Below are 16,359 nucleotides of genomic sequence, written 5' to 3' on the forward strand. Positions count from 1 at the left end.
CTTAAAAGTTTATTTATGCTTTTTTTTTCTTGCACATAGGCCTGTCAGGATAATTATATTTGACTTATTGTTCAATATATGAAACCTTGAACAATATATTTTGAGGCTGAACATTTATTGTTTACAGCTTCTTTGCAGTAGTAGTGAGATTTTAGTCATTTGTGTTGTAATACAAAAGATTTGAGCTGTAGAGGACTGAATTATTGGCTTTTTGCTATTTATTTGTTGGAGCTCATGTATTTTAATGATACTGTCTATTTAAGGGGTTAACTAAAAGGTTAAGTGTGATAGTCCTGCCTTGTTATTCTGACAGAGAAATAAAGTAGGTTCAATATTATGGCAAAGTTTATCGCAATATTTCTCTGTAGCAGTATATTTTGTGTGTCAAAATTTGTTACCGTGACAGGTGCATTATATGAAGCACACATGCAAAAGTGACTCATGTTGGGTGGAAAACCAATTAAAATGTCCATAAAGGTGCATTACGTAGCTTCTGCCACAGATTTGCCTGAAATTTTCCACAGTATGGCATTAAATTTAACCATCAACATGGAAAGTAGCAGGTAAGGCCTAGTTACGATCTGTAGAGAGTTGATCCCCGCTCGCACTAAGAATGCATATTATTCAAGGTATTCTTTAGCAGTGAAAACACCTTAAAATTTAATATGCAAAATAAGTTTAATACCATATTAGGGAATATTCAAGGCATAGCAATAATGTCTCCATCGTGGCGGACCTGTTCCAATTAGAAGTGCGCATTTTAAAAAGTGTTGAAAAGAAATTAAGCAGAAAGAATATGTGTGATGTGATGGTTTAATCATTCATCAGACTGGGCTATAATAACTCTCAGTATAAATGGTGCACCACAATGGATTTCTTTGTTTGAGGGGCAATAGTTACAATGGTTACAATCTTATACATCAACGTGAATTATTTTTGCTTTCAAATTTTGGTCCACATATTGCCAAGTCTTTTATCATCATCCATGATACACTTCCTTTTGAAGCATCGATAAGAAAACAGTTTCCAGTGCAATAAACCTACCATACTTCAGTTCCAGAAATCTCCATTGAAAAATAAATGTACCATACGATGAAACAAATGTACTGCTCATTTCTCTCATTAAGAGTTTATTCACAGGTAAATAAAACATTCTACACACTTGGAGCTTTTTATCCTAGGTCTGTGTTTAAGTAGCATAAAAATCACAATACGCGATTTGTCATTTGAAAAGTAAAAATGGGTTTAAAAATTGAATACTCACAAATTATTATTACATCTCAAATAATAAGTTATGAAGTAACCCAGCTGCCCCTACCCGTAGAATGCATGGCAGAGTTGGGAGCCTTAATACCTGGTTGTATTTTGCAGTTGAGGGTAAGTGTTACTAGGCTTTGGTCTCAGTTGAACCAGGATGTGTTGAGCTGTGTCTGCTTCTTTATACTTGTGTCCAACTTGAGCACTTCACGGATGGCCATTGTAGCGTATGTAGAGGACGGTAAAGAGAACTCCATCCGCAACGCTCGATATTTCCCCTCTGTGGAAGTAAAAGTAGCATGGTTTTATGAAACAAATAACTGGGTCAAAGTTAAATACACTGTATGTAGTTTTAGATGTACCGGTTTTGAATACTGGAGCAGCTTTGTTCTCCAATTTCTCGACATCTGTGTGCACCAGGGGAAGTCTTGGATCATCGTACTGAATCACCTCCCTTTGCAAACCACAGAACACAAGGCATCAGTCATTCTGACCTTAAACTTCCAGCTTGTCTCTGGAGATGTTATTGCTTTGTCAAGATTGTTCCACAGCATGGCATTACAACAGTTTTATTGCCATTGTCAGTGAGAAAAATTCTCAATCTAAGGTATTGTGTAACATAAAACAATAATAACAGTATGCAAGTATGATAAAATAAAAAATAAGGGCATGCATTAATGTAAACATATCTCATATTTCCATGGTAACAAGCAGAAGACACTACTATGCCAAGTTATAGGCCAGATCTATGGAGAGCCAAACACGCTCACAGTAAGAATGCATGTTTTTCAAGAATATTTAAGCAATAAAAACACAAACAAATGCAAGACAGATGTAATTAATGCCATACTGTCGAACATTTCACAAGCAGGTGGCAGACCCTCTACCAGAAAAGTTACATTTTGCACCTTTAAATAAACATGTACGTAAAGAGTATTAATAGGGTGTTAATACTTACCAGCTGACATCAGTGGGTCTGATAACGACACGTCTGTAGGCTCCAGCCAAACTGTAGTCTTTTATTTTGTGCCGCATGTTGTCAATGTCCAGTCCATCTACTTCTAGCATCTCTCTGTAGCCACTGCCAACTTTCAATACAAAAATATGCCCGTATTATACTATATCTATTATTTCAAAACTCATTAAGGCTCAAAATGTATATATATTTTTCCATAACAATACAAATCAATACTAACTCTTTCAAATGAGTATCTAGTTTTGACTGGATTTTGACTAAGTATCAATAGTGAAAACAAATATTAAAATCTTTCTTGAATAGTTTTAGAAAGGTCTTAATCTATCAAAACTAGTATAAAAAACACATGGCAACATGAAATAAACTACTGTTATTATTTGTCAAAAATGTGTTTGTATTATCAGTATGGCACTGAAATTTGTAATGAGTAGAGGGCATTTTTCTTAGTATCAAAATAGTTTGAACTTTGAGCATCGTGACAACACTATAATAGAGAGGCTTTAGTGTGATAATAGTCAACAAAGTGTGAACACTGCCCAGTGTTTCTGTGTAAATTTACCTGACAGAGTAAATGAGATATATTTGCACAACAGTGTTTCTTACCGTGGTGTGAAGGGTAGATGACGTCAAACCCGGGCAGAGGCATCACAATGTCGTGAATGGAGTGAGTTGCAGCCTCTTCGGCAGACAACACATGCGCTGTGGCTATAAATATAAAAGAGAAAAAAAAAGTTAATATTCCACTTATATTAACTCCAATATAATTACCGTATACAGTACACAAAGTTTTCCTTGTATTTCAGGGTACTTATTTACCACAATTTCCTGTGTTACCTTTCGGTATACCAATCTAGTCAACTCTAGTCAAATCAAGTATAGCTGGTTACTCAAACTTCTTATATTTTTGATACATTGATAAACTAATTTCTTTTCATTTCTTTGTTTTAAAAGACAAAGTGAAAGAGATTAAAATGCATTTTGAAGACAATGTACAACAAAGTTTAAAATAACAACAGTTACTCTAAAAAGTCAGATCTAATGATTTGTTTATCAGATTATTCTATTTATCAGATGTTTACTGGCCTTGTAAATGTACCCGTGCCTACACACTTACTTCCTCTTAGCACCAGGTCGCCCTCTACTGGCTTCAACCCAAAAGCCTCAATCCTGCGGCTCACCATGGTGTTCCACATCACACTCTGGTAACTGTGGATGTACATGAGGCGGTTGTTACGGGGGATCTGAAAGAAAAAAATGTTAAAATGAATAAAATAATAAATATGGAGTAACCAGCTTGAGATCAAAAGTGCATTCATGAGGTAAAACAATATTTCAATTAGGCCTATTTAAATGATAATTACATATTGCCAACTATAATCCAACTCAGTAAAAAACCTTATACTAAAAGACATAATTTGTAAAAAAGTCCCTCTTGTGGAATAATTTTATCAGACACTGAAAACTAACCAGTCCAAATGCTTGTACGATGTTCTTCTTCCCATACATAGACAGACCTCTCAGGAGTTGGCCTTCCACACAGCGCTTGTTGGGCAGTTTTTTCAGGGCTGCCTCTGGGTCCCGGGACTTCGCCCATTCCTCCCTGCAGCGAACCAGGAATTCTTTCTCCGCTGAATTTTAAACCACAAACAATTAACACAAAACAAGTAAAATATGTATACTTTTCTTATGATGAAAATGAACGTATTTTTTACCTCCTGGTCGAGGTAGAAGTATCAAATCCACAACCTCATTCCAGTCATTTTTCAGAATAGCCCTAAAACACACAATTTCCCAACTATAAACTGAAGCAATATATAACACAATTAATAAAATACTGTAAATGGCGGTACTTTGTATCTTACTTGCCAACTTTAAATGTGGGTACAGCAGTGGTCCCAAAGCGCTGCATGCCGTAGTAGTTAATGAAACCAGTCTCTCGAAGGGAAGTCATGGCTTGGTTGACCTGATCATCAGACCCTGTTATGTTTCTGTAAAAGTAATCAAGTAAAAAATATCATCTCAATTTGCAAAGCTGGGAACCTCTCTATGATTTTGAAATGGGGTACACTCTGGACAAATGGCACTGAACTCTTTTATTCACACATTATTTCAAAACGTTTCACCAAACATTTATTTGAACAATAAAGTACTCAGCCAGAGCTCACCATAACATAGTGGGTTATGTAATAAACAAGTATAGCATATATACATAAGTGTAAATAATGTGGTATAACTGCTTACTGACCTGATGACTATAGTGAAGTGGTTTCCCTGCAGCTCCCCCAGTTTCAGAGGGTGATTTTTGTAGCTGAAATTCCCAAGCTTGAGGTTCATGAGACACTTATTAAGGTGAGCCAGCCTTTCAGCTGTCACCCTGAGAAGATACAATTCGGTCATTTTCTTTTTATAAAGTCTCACCAGATGCCCATATTTTTCTACAAGTGAAATTGGGACACAAAATTGAAAATCGAAAACCACTTACTTTAACACAGCAATTTCCTGCACAGTGATGGCTCTTTTGTCCTTGGTTCCCATGTATGAAAATAAGTTGGGTTTGAGCCTAAGGAGACAGACATGTTTAAGAAACTACTTCAACCTTCTGTAAAACAGAAAAGATCGAAAAGAATTCAAACCTGATAAATTTTGAAAGCAAATTGATGGCATCCATAGTGTCCTTGTTTTCCTTGTACAGTACAAAGTGGCAGAAGCTTCCACGATTTTTTGGCCAGAAGTGTTTTCTTGGTGCTATAGAAAAAAGAATTACATTGACTGTTTGTTCAATAAAAGCTTGTACATCAAAATATATGTAGTGTATAAACAGCAGTTACAGTTGTCTTGTTTTTTTTAGAGCAACTTTAAATTTGGAGCATCTACAGTAAGCACTGTTTGAATCTTACCTTTTGGTGTTTTGACTTTAATCCACCAGAAAAGAGCAAAAGGAGGATACAGTATTGTTACTAATAGGGGTTTGAAATGAGTTTAGCTAATGGATGGCTTACTGGCAATGGTCAGCATGCTTTGGTGTGGTAAGAGAGTGTGCAATGTCAAAATAAGGAGTTTTATTGGAGGATATAGCACTAAAGTGGACAAATATGAGCAGAGAATCATGCACATCATTAAGGCTCATGCACATTAGGATACAGTTCACCTTTACTGATTTTAAACTCAAATGTATGCCTGGTTGAAATACCTGCTAGAGCCTTCTTGCCAGCGGCATGGTAAGCTACTATAAACTTGCGTCCATCCTTGTCTTCAGTCTTTGTCTCCAGCCCTGGGAACTGAGTCTTGACGGCTTTATGGACCTGTGTTCGTTTCTCTTTCGAGTCCTCCAGCACCTGCAGAAAATGGAAGAAAACCAATACATTTGACTAGGACTGTAGTCAACTAAAGAAATTCTTGGCCGGCTAAAGACATGTCCTGCCAATCGATTTAAAAAAAAAGGGTGTGGCAAAAGCTCCCATAATACGTATCTCTATGTATCCAACCCAAACTGCGCTCACAAGACTACGCCTACACTGCATACCCTGCAACAACAATTTATGCAGAAAAAAAGTACTAGGAAACAATGTTTTTACATAAAGTTAGCTGACTAACACAACCCATTAATCAACTAAAGGCCTACAGCCCTACATTTCACTAGTGATAAATCCTGTAATAACAAGCAAAATTAGTCATTATTATTTCATTTTACCTCTATTGAAACACTGCCTTCTTTGTTCTTGAATAGCTGCAACTCTTCAAGCTGAGTTTTCTGTTCCTCTGTCAATACATCTGGTCCATCTGGCTGCTCAGAAACTTCTGGAGTTTCCTTACAATGAACAAATGCATCAATAATATAGTTTTGTACAAATCATGCTACAAATAACCTTTGAATATATACCATACTTAAATGATTATTACCTCAACATCTGGAGGGATAGAAAGATTGTCTAAATGTACAATCTTGCCTTCTTTGTTGATTTCATGAACCACGAAATCAGAGTATCTACATAAAAAATACAATCCATGTCAGTTGTACTAGTGTATATAGTCTTGGCTTCTCAGGAAAACTGTACAGAATGTATTTGTTCATACATTTCTACAAAAATAATTACAAAAAAATATTGTATTGGCATTATTATCAGTTGTGTATCACTGTGTTTTGTAATTACCAAAAAATAAATTACCTTTCTTTTAGGATTCCTGAGAAGCCTTCATGGTCGCTGATATACTTGGTGATGCCGACATCCACCTCCATCAACCCATGCTTCATCATTTCAGCAAATCCTCCATCCTCCCCTTCTTCATCACTGCCACCAGCCTCTGCTTTCTCTCCCTCCTCTCCCTCCTCTGCCCCGGGTTGAGCTGGACCTCCATTCTCGTGATCATCATCAACTTTGGGTCTTTTTGAATGTGTGTCTTCACTATCATCTGGAAATCCTCTCTTTTCCCCAACATGAGCCTCAGGGATGGCTTCTGGTTCTGAATCAGCCATCAGAATCAGACTATTAAAAGAGAAATGTGTTTGAAATGCAGTGCTTTATTCTCTCTCTCAATGTTTCAAAGTTGCTTCATGCTTTTACTTACTGATAGGATTGAGGTACAAAAGCCTTAAAGCTGAATCGCGTTTGCCTGCCACTAACAGCTTCGAAAGTCTTCTTGATAGAGCACAATCTTAATAAAACACTGAAGGAAAGTAAACATATAAACTGTAATCATTGGAAAACACTGCACTGCACATTTGGATTAGCAAAGCCGCTGAATTAGCTCATTGATTTATTTTGTACAAATAAAGCTAGATAGTGTAATCTGGATAAATTATTTCAAGAAACACTACAAAATAAACTGTCAGAGCATTTTCCCACCTGTGCTTGGTGAGAAGCAGAAGAGTGCGGAGTGTTATCTGCGCCAGTTTATTTCCGCACGTGTGTTTGTAGAGTTTGTGCCCTTTAGTTCCGGAAACACATTATATGAGCCCGCCCACTCGCTCACTATTGGACAAAAGTTCCATCAATCAAACAATTCTCCCGCCCGAGAGTCTTTGAAACTGAAGCTAGTAAAGGAGCAGGCTTTGGCAATTGTTGTATAAAATGACCAGAATGTATTGATTGCACTCTCGACCAATCCAAACACGTGGATAGTGGTATCGATCAGATACTCCCAATCTGGCGAATAAATACCGGCGCCGTGGCTTAGTTGGTTAAAGCGCCTGTCTAGTAAACAGGAGATCCTGGGTTCGAATCCCAGCGGTGCCTTTTCATTGACAGGAAGTCGGATAAATGATTTACAAAAACAAATTATTACATAAATTAGGGAGTCCCTTATATGGACCCAAGGCCATCACCAAATAGTCAACTCCAGAAGTTTAATTTGTAGTCATCTTGCACTCAACACGCAGGCCCTTTTTTTCTATAAAATGCCTCATTAGATGAACGATGTAATGTGTGGTGTGGCTATTTTCCAGTGACTGTAGAAAGTATTTTCTCCAAATTCTCCTAATTTAAATCATGGAAGGTTCACCTGGCGCTCTCTCCACGTGAACAGCAGAGGGCGCTGTTGCAGTGGCAGCTGTTGGCTCTGTGTGTGTGGCGTGTGAGGCGTGTGTTTGTGTGCACACCGGGGCTCACAGAGGACCAGGCTCCGCCAAGCTGCCCGCTCCTCACGGGACCAGGAGGCACGATGAGCTCCAGGAAAGGTGTGTACTCCACAGGCCCATCTGCGCATGGCACAACTTTTATATTACCTCAAATAAAAGTTATGTAGATCGATAGTTTACAAAACCTGCTAAATGTGTAGTTACCCCGCTTTAAAATGTTGATGGTGTGTTTGTTCTTTCATCGTTGCTTTACCACTCTCCTGTCCGGACCTGGACATCGATGCCTCGTGAAATAACACACCTTGCCCGCCAGTGATGGCCATTCAGGCCAGGAAGAGGAGATCGAAGGGGAAGAAAGACAAGCCGGGTCACCCGCGGAGGTAAGGGGCGGCGGCGTGGGCAGCGTGCACTCCGGGAGAGTCCAGTGTTTGGCGGGGTTTGGTTTGTTGACATGATCGCACTGTGCTCCTGCTGTTTGCACGGCGGGGATATGCAGGGGATTATACAAAAGGACCACCCTCAGAAAGTAGCAGAGCACTCAGTGCTTTTGTCAGTTTCTCTCTGTACATTACTCAGGTCTATATATGAGGTGAGCTGTCGTGACCTTTGATTGATTTGTCTGAGGAGAGGTCTGCTGAGCTCTGACACATGTGACCCTGTCCCCGTCAGTCTGCTGAAGCGTCAGATTAAAGATGCTCATCATCATCATGTTGTAGGGAGCATGTATGTGACAAAAACAGCCTGTACCAAACGTTGGTGTTCTGACAGCATGTTTCCCCTGTGAGCGGCTGCAGAGGGGCGTGTGCAGCGCAGTGCTCTGTAAAGTGCATGTGAATTGGAGTAGAGTGCTCCACTTCATGGCATCATGCTATTGGAGCGACGTCACCGCTGAAAAGGCATGAATTAGGAGATACCAATGCGTGGGCGGACTGAGGGAACAGACTAGATTCTCTGTCACGTCTCACCTGCACATGCACACAGGATGCTCTTTTCATAAACTGCTTTCCACTGTTTTAGTGTATGAGTTGTTGTTGCTGTATTTCAATGGACCTAATAGACTGTTTCTGTCCAAAGATTTTGCATCATGTAGCATTTTGGTGCTGATGTCACGTTTGTATATGACCTAGTTTATATCACTTTGTAAATAATCATCAGTGTGGCAGGTGAATGCTGATGGAACACTTGTCTTTTGGAGCAGGATGTGCTGCCAGGATTAGCACATCCAAACTTTATACGAGGAAGCCACAACAACCCAGTGTGCATATTTACATTATGGACATGCATTTAGAGCCATGTTTACATAGAATGAGCAGCACTAGACAGGTGCTGGTACATTTTGTGCATCAGTGCTTGACTTTGATCTTACTGCTGAGCTCACACAAACACCCTCTACTGAATTCTTCTATAAAATGAGCACAACAAAATTACAAAAAGTAAGGAAAAATTATAAGCAAGACAGATTTGCCATTTTGTGCCAGGGCTGGGCCCAAAAATAAAATCTGGATTATTACAATTTTAATTCATTTTAATTAATAATTAAAATTATAATTAATAATTATCCTCAGAGCAGGGACTACAAACAGGAAAATTCTCATTGTATCTTATTATTTAAGAAATTGTGACCAGCTTCAGCAAATCAAACTTTATGAATGTTGAAGTAAAGTTAATGTGACCTAGTACTTCAGGTTAACATTTTTGGATTATCAATTGAATTGGCTTAGTTTTGCTTCTAAAATGGCTATGATCATAATTTTACAATTATATTAAGCCCTGAACAGTCATGATTATTACCATTCATCAGTGTATCTTGTCTTTGCTACTATAAATGTATAATATTTTACTATCAGTCCCCTTTTGCTCTATAGCCCACATGTTTTCTTAGTGTAGTCACATGTCCAGCAGCAAGACAAACTGCTGAGTGGTGTATGTGTACCCACAATATTAGCCCACATGACTTGTAGTGTTTTCTTCAAAGCATTTCCAAGTTGTTGTTTTTTTCTAACTTTAGTTCAAAGACACTACGTTGTTTTGTGGGTCTTTGCCTCCTCTAGTTATATAAAAGTGCAAAATGTACCTTATCTTGCACAGCAAGGTCAGTTGTCTTGATATTTGTGAGTCTGTGCTTTTCTCTCAACTAGATGTAACAAAAGTTAGGTATTTTAGCTTGTTCCGCTGTTGTGACACTTTGACCAATCAGATTCAAATAATTAACATGACGTTATGTGTAGAACTCAATTCAGAGTAGCACTCTGAATTGTACCTACATGATTGCAGTATATCCCATTTGATAATTGTATCTTTTCAAATTGTGATTCGATTGCAATCTATTGTGCAGCCCCGTCTTAGTAAACTGCTTCAAAAAAGTCATTTGAAGTCAACATTAAAATGGCAAAACTATAAAATACTAACTAAAGGTTTCCCAACAAAAATATATGACAAAAATAAATGCCCAATATGTACTGAAAGATTTTACATGACAATAAAATTCATCCATCCGTCCATCCATCCATTTTTCCTGCTTATCCAGGGCAGGGTTGTGGGGACAGCAGCCTCAGCAGGGACTCCCAGTTCCCTCACCCCAGACACTTTTTCTAGCTCCCTCATTAGGACCCTCAGGCATTCCCAGGCCATCCGAGACATAGTCCTTCTTTTCCACAACAGTCTGATACAGCAATCGAATCACTGCCCCAGTGCATGTTACAGGTCCTGGTTTGATGAAGCCATCAGGAAAACATCATCTGAAAACAGCAGAGACGAGCTGCTGTGGCCTCTGAACTGGACCCCTTTCAGCCCCTGACTGTGCCTTGAAATTCTGGTCCATTAAAACAATTAACAGAACCGGTGATAAAGGGCAGCCCAGGTGAAGTGCAAAATACACTGGGAACAGGTCTGACTTGTTCCCGGCAATGTGAACACAGCTCCTGCTCCAGTCATACAGGGATGGGACAGCCCTTAGTAAAGGGCCCCGGACCCCATACTGCCGGAGCCCCCCCAAAGGACACCAGGTGGTACAAGATCGAATGCCTTCTCCATATCCACAAAACACATGTGGTCAAAATAACAAAAAATTACTCTAACTTAAATAATAATAATTAAAAAAACTCTTTGTAAACCTGGACCATGCATCAGACCTTTTGGGAAAGAGGTTGCAGTAGCAATTCTTAGTTAGTTTTGTAAACTCCACCTCAACATATCTACACACTCTTTTTTAGCATTTATTTAGCCTGAACTGTTGTTGAAACTTTATGGGGGTGCTGTTGTGCGTTTGTGTTGAATGTTGCCATAGAAACATGTTGTGCGTTGAACAGTTAATGAATAGAAAAACTAGACCAGTTGTTACCATGTTTACACCAAAGACGCACTTAGCTCATGTTGTGTTGAGTATTTCTCTCACATTTCCCTTCCTGTCTCTAACTGCGGGTATTCAAACTTTGCTTTGTTAAAGCGACAAAGTGAAAATTGCAGCCTTCTAACAAAATGCTTAAAGATTTAGCTCTTTTGAGATGTAAAGGCTGTGAATAAACACGATGGACTAAATATGTTGGACTGCACTTTTTGCCCTTTATTAGGACACATGGAATCTAGCTTTGTTTCAGCTATTGAGTAATGTTTGTTTATTAAAATGGTTGTGACTCTTTATTTATACAAATGTGGGGCGTTCCATGAGCCAGTGTTGCAGATTTGTGTTTTGGAATCTGTATATATTTTATTGTTTGGGCAAATTGTGTGGAGTTATGATATCCCTGGATTAGGGCCGGGCTTTTTCCTCTCATATTGACATTTTATCTTATTAAGAAGAAATAATACTAGTAAATCATTATTAATTTCCTGAATGTAAACAGTTGATGATTGCTAACTGAGGTACTGCTTTGTCTGAATATCTGTTACTCAAGTTAGACTTTAATCTGAGTCTGAGCTTTAAGGCAATGTAAAAAAAAACAACCAACTTATCAGGCTGGGTTTGCTAATGTGTGGCTTGGCTGTGGACTGTGAAATTTCAGTTTAAATTGCACAGTCCTACTCTGAACATAGTTGTGCTGCTCTTCTACTAAGTCAAACCCATAGCTCCTCTGTTCTTTTGTTATTGGTTAAATAAAACAGGAACAATAGAGAAGATGAACCAGCAGGAGTGGGCAACAGGGAGAGAGGGATGGACCGAAAACAGGAGGTTAATTATGTGTCAGGGCTGGTTTGAGAGAAAGAGGTGAGACAGGATAGAAAAAGAAGTATAGAGAGATGAGAGCAAGAGGATGGCGTGATGGAGAGAGGAGGGAAAGAGAGGGAAAGAGATGGAGAGAAAGAGATAGAGAGAGGAGTGGAAGAGCGATGCCGAGAGAGAGGAGAGAGTGCTGGAGAGAGTGCTGGAGAGAGTGCTGGAGAGAGGAGAGAAAAATAGAGAGAATGAGAAGGGGGGAAGAGCTGGAGACAAAGACAAAGAGATAGAGAGAGAAGGGGGAAAGTGATAAAGAGTAAGATGGAGAGAGATGCAGAGAGAGAGGAGAGAGTGCTGGAGAGAGGAGAGAAAAATAGAGAGAATGAGAAGGGGGAAGAGATGGAGACAAAGAGCTAGAGAGAAAGAAGGAGGAAAGAGGTGAAGAGAAATGGGGAAGAGATGAAGAGAAAGAGAGAGAGAAAGGAGAGAGAGAAGGGGGGATGAGATGGAGACAAAGAGCTAGAGAGAAAGAAGGAGGAAAGAGATGAAGAGAAATGGGGAAGAGATGAAGGGAAAGAGAGAGAGAAGGAGAGAGAGAAGGGGGGAAGAGATGGAGAGAAAGAGAGAGAGAAAGGGGAGGCGTGATGGAGAGAGAGGAGACAGAGAGGGGAAAAGGAGATGGAGAGACAGAGACACAAAGGGATGGAGAGAGAGAAAAGAGAGAAGGAGAGACAGGGAATTGAAGGATACCACAGGAGACTGAAGACAGGAAATGAATGTTTGCAAAAAGTGCTGTGTCGGTGGGACACGGAGGGCTCACAGGTCCAGAACATGAGAGCAGCTCGTGAACCACACAGCACTGCACTATCACTACTGTTGTGATGTAGAGAATATTAGAGTCAGGGGATTTTACCATCAATCCAATTTACACAATGAACTGTATTATATAGATGTTACAATAATAGAATTGTTCACATTTTAGAAAGCAAAAATAGGATTCATTAATTGTGTTGCGAGATCTCTAAAAATGAATGTCACAGTTGTTTTTTGGAGATATGTCCGCGGTGGTACATGGCCCCACTGTACCACCGCAGGCAGTGAATATACTTTGTTTTAGGGATAAATCTATAAATGTTTTGTCATATTTTTGATGAATGAGTATTTAGAACTTTTAGACATACTGTAGTCTCATTTTAGACCATGGGAGCTGCAATTTAGGTCTGATAAAGTCCAGGTTTAGATCTGAAATTCAAATATGATCTGTTTTACTATTTATTTGACAATGCTGTAGGTTATCCCCAGAGAATGTGAGCCGCTTAAACTTGTCCAGCCTGATAGATAACAACTTTGGTTACTGTGAGTGCGCATTGTTAAGTGTGAGTGTGGAAACAGGGCTCTCAGGTAAACAAACAAACCCCATTTGTTCTTGATTTTGATGGAGGAGTTGCCCTATAAGAAGGAACATTTAACACTGAAACAAAAAAATGACTTGATCTGACTGTGTAATTTACAAATTTTCCAGTGTCAACTATGGAATAAAGGCTTATGGTACATTATGGTCTAGTTCTATTCGGTCTTGGTTTAGCTCAGGTTTGGATTATAATTGGTCTTACCAGTTTAGTCTTTGTTCTTTCATTTCAGCCAATACATACAATAAAATAAAATAATAGAGGTTTTTATTGTTCAAAAGTCCGTGAAGAACATACATGCACATTGCCACCAGATATGTTACGCAGTGGGGTTTTAAACATATCTTTTTTTTTGCATCTATACAATTACAGGTGTTTTTATTGCTGAAAAATACTGCTCCACAGGTCTGAACTGTAACTGTAGTGTATCCTGTAGTGTCATGTGATCATTTCTAAGGACACGTTTAAGTTTAATGCCATATTGTGGTACCTATATCTCTGATGATAGACGGCACAGGAGCAGAGGCTTGTCACTTTGGAGTTCTTTTAAGGGATCAACATCTACTGCCCCCTCCTGGATAAATACACGCTACTCTTTGTATTATTATTATGGAACACAAATTTGTTTTTTTGTTGTTTTAAGGGATGGAGATTGCCACTTAATTACAGCATACAATAGTAACTTGGAGAAACATAGCATAAAATAACATTACATAGCACAATGACTCCTCTTTGTTTCTTCTTTGCAAGCTATATTTAATCTGTACTGGGAAGGCAAGTTACATGTGAAGTTCATTTTAGGATGCTTCCCTTTTATGTCATACACAACAATGCCTAGAATGTTCAACTTTTTCTCAAACTATGTAGAAACTTTGTAGTATAGTCAGGATTGGAAAGTTGGCTAATTAATTACAAATGCTCACATTAATATATTTTTTTAAACATGTACTTGTATTTATTTATTTTTTTTAAACATGTACTTGTAATTCTGTATAATTCTAGTAATTGTAATTAGCTCCTTTCAGGGTAGTACTTTGAGTAGTATTTTTTCATTTGGCACTAATTTGCCAGTAGTACTAAGTAAGCATTTCCCATGATGAGAAGTCAATAAGTAGCCTGACACATTAAATGATATGACAAATAGTAAAGGAGGTATACAACACTGCAGATCAATACTCATTATGTTGTATTTAATTGCATGGTTGGCTTTGATTGTTGGCTCCGTGTAGGGTGACCTGTCCCTAGTCCCACTCGTCTAGAAAATGTCCCACTTTTTCAGTGGTGCCCCATGAATTATAAAAAGTGTTTTACATTAATGAACAGATTTTTTTCTCTCAAAGATATCAAGACTGTTGGGTATACTGACTGGCCTTCAGGGTTGTAATATATTGGGAACGATTGCTATTCCAGTCTCTCTATCTGTGTGTTATGATAAAAACTAAGGTGTTATGTACATGTAAAAAGTAGGATTGTGTTTAACAAATCCAGGAGCCCTATATGTTGAGAGAAAAGTAGAACTTATTAACTAATGCAAGAATTCATGCATTTCAGAATATCTAACATGTCCACATCTCCTGGAAATAATTGAAAACCTGTAAAGTAAGTGGCCTGCTTTCCAGACATGAAAAACGCACGGAAAGTTTTTAAAAAAAGGGCCAAATGTCCTGGAAAACATATTTTGTCCTCAAAAATTCCCCCATCTTTGCTTTGCTCTATTATTGGATAATACGGAAGCCCCGTATACCTTTTTATTATCTGCTATGGGCATGATTTTGCCGTCACACATTATATGTTCTCAATCTAATTTGTCTAAATATACAATAAATAAACATACCATAATGCAAAGTGAATATGTAATGTATATAAATCTGTGAATATAACAGTTTCTGCCTTGGAGCGTAATTGTTTAGCACAGCTCTTGGCTCTGTGGCTGCCTGCACATATGATCCATGTGTCCCTCTCTGTCCAAGCATCAGTGTGTTTATCTCGCCTTCTGTGGCCATTGTAAACAGTGAGTAATTGTCTGGTCTAATGTCCTGGTTTAACCCTATGTGGACAAACTGTTTCTGACTGTAAGATGTGGACTGTTTTACATTTGTGGTAAAATAGGTTTGACAAGCAGGTTACATGACCCTTAAATGATGCCTGCAATACAAAAATCATTCATACTAGTACAAATGTGTTATTTTGCAGCACATAAACAGTTAGTTCTGTTAAATGTTTCTGTCTTGACCTGTGTCACTGGTTGTCAAACTTTACACACTAAGTACCGCCTAAGATATCATTTGGCTTTCTGAGTACCAGCAGATATTAACCCGGACTTTATTGATCCTAAATTAGGATTAAAATGGTCTAAAAATAAACTAAAGCACAAGGCTAAACCACTGATATGTTAGTTCAAAATAATAAGTAGCCCAAAGCAGCCCAAGCAACAGTTAATACATCTGTGTTTAAATTAAACAAATACTCAAACTGCAAAGGGCCTCAGAGACAGCTCGTGTACCACAGAGAAACACAGACCTATAGATGAATACATCTTTCAAGAAACAGTTTGCATAACATTTTAACAGCAAATATAATCCTGAAACAGACATTTTCGTAATTAAATTCCCCATTGAGAATAGTTCACATTGTTTATCCTGCAGCCCCGGCCTCCCTTTCTTTCTCTGAGCCCTAGGCTGTTATCAGGGTTTGAAGTCACAGGGAGCTCTTTGTTGTCCGCCCCCTCAGCTTGTACATAACACTATCCCACCACCTCCTCCTGGTTATATGACAGAAGGAAAACATTACAATCTTGGTCTTGGTCTGGACTCCCCTAGGACACCCAGACTGTGAAGAAAAAAAGAAAAAAACAAAAAACTAAGTTAAAAGTAAACTGGATTAGAGCAGAGTTAGAAGTGCTGCTCCCCTGTCTTGCCTGTAGAGGGCAGTCATGGTCAGTGTTGTGGTTGTAGGTGAAAGGGCTCTTTGTCACACTGATATTTGACAC

General features: G+C 38.6%; 2 protein-coding genes and 1 non-coding gene across 3 annotated transcripts in view; 2 read left to right on the forward strand and 1 right to left on the reverse strand.

Moving 5' to 3' along the window:
* Positions 1-801: 801 nt before the first annotated feature.
* pus7 (pseudouridine synthase 7) lies at positions 802-7,163 on the reverse strand. Its single transcript, XM_033968173.2, has 17 exons — positions 7,078-7,163; positions 6,800-6,898; positions 6,400-6,717; positions 6,134-6,218; positions 5,925-6,041; positions 5,424-5,568; positions 4,867-4,978; positions 4,716-4,793; positions 4,479-4,607; positions 4,096-4,221; positions 3,946-4,007; positions 3,701-3,861; positions 3,348-3,474; positions 2,837-2,938; positions 2,216-2,345; positions 1,620-1,711; positions 802-1,537 (listed from the first exon to the last, which is right to left on the reverse strand). Exons 3-17 carry the CDS (start codon positions 6,705-6,707, stop codon positions 1,401-1,403), a joined length of 1,911 nt encoding a protein of 636 aa, XP_033824064.1. The 5' UTR covers positions 6,708-6,717; positions 6,800-6,898; positions 7,078-7,163; the 3' UTR covers positions 802-1,400.
* Positions 7,164-7,393: 230 nt separating this feature from the next.
* On the forward strand, positions 7,394-7,467 carry trnat-agu (transfer RNA threonine (anticodon AGU)). Its single transcript has one exon. It is a non-coding gene; the product is annotated as a tRNA-Thr (tRNA).
* Positions 7,468-7,812: 345 nt separating this feature from the next.
* The window catches only part of srpk2 (SRSF protein kinase 2), a 65,258-nt gene continuing 56,711 nt past the window's right edge, over positions 7,813-16,359 (forward strand). The window contains exons 1-2 of the mRNA XM_033967837.2: positions 7,813-7,907; positions 8,122-8,188. Coding sequence (XP_033823728.1) covers positions 7,892-7,907; positions 8,122-8,188 — 83 coding nt within the window. The 5' untranslated portion in view covers positions 7,813-7,891. The remainder of the gene's footprint in view (positions 7,908-8,121; positions 8,189-16,359) is intronic.

This window comes from Periophthalmus magnuspinnatus, chromosome 6 (genome assembly GCF_009829125.3).
Source record: "Periophthalmus magnuspinnatus isolate fPerMag1 chromosome 6, fPerMag1.2.pri, whole genome shotgun sequence".
In the NCBI taxonomy this organism is placed as follows: Eukaryota; Metazoa; Chordata; class Actinopteri; order Gobiiformes; family Gobiidae; genus Periophthalmus; species Periophthalmus magnuspinnatus.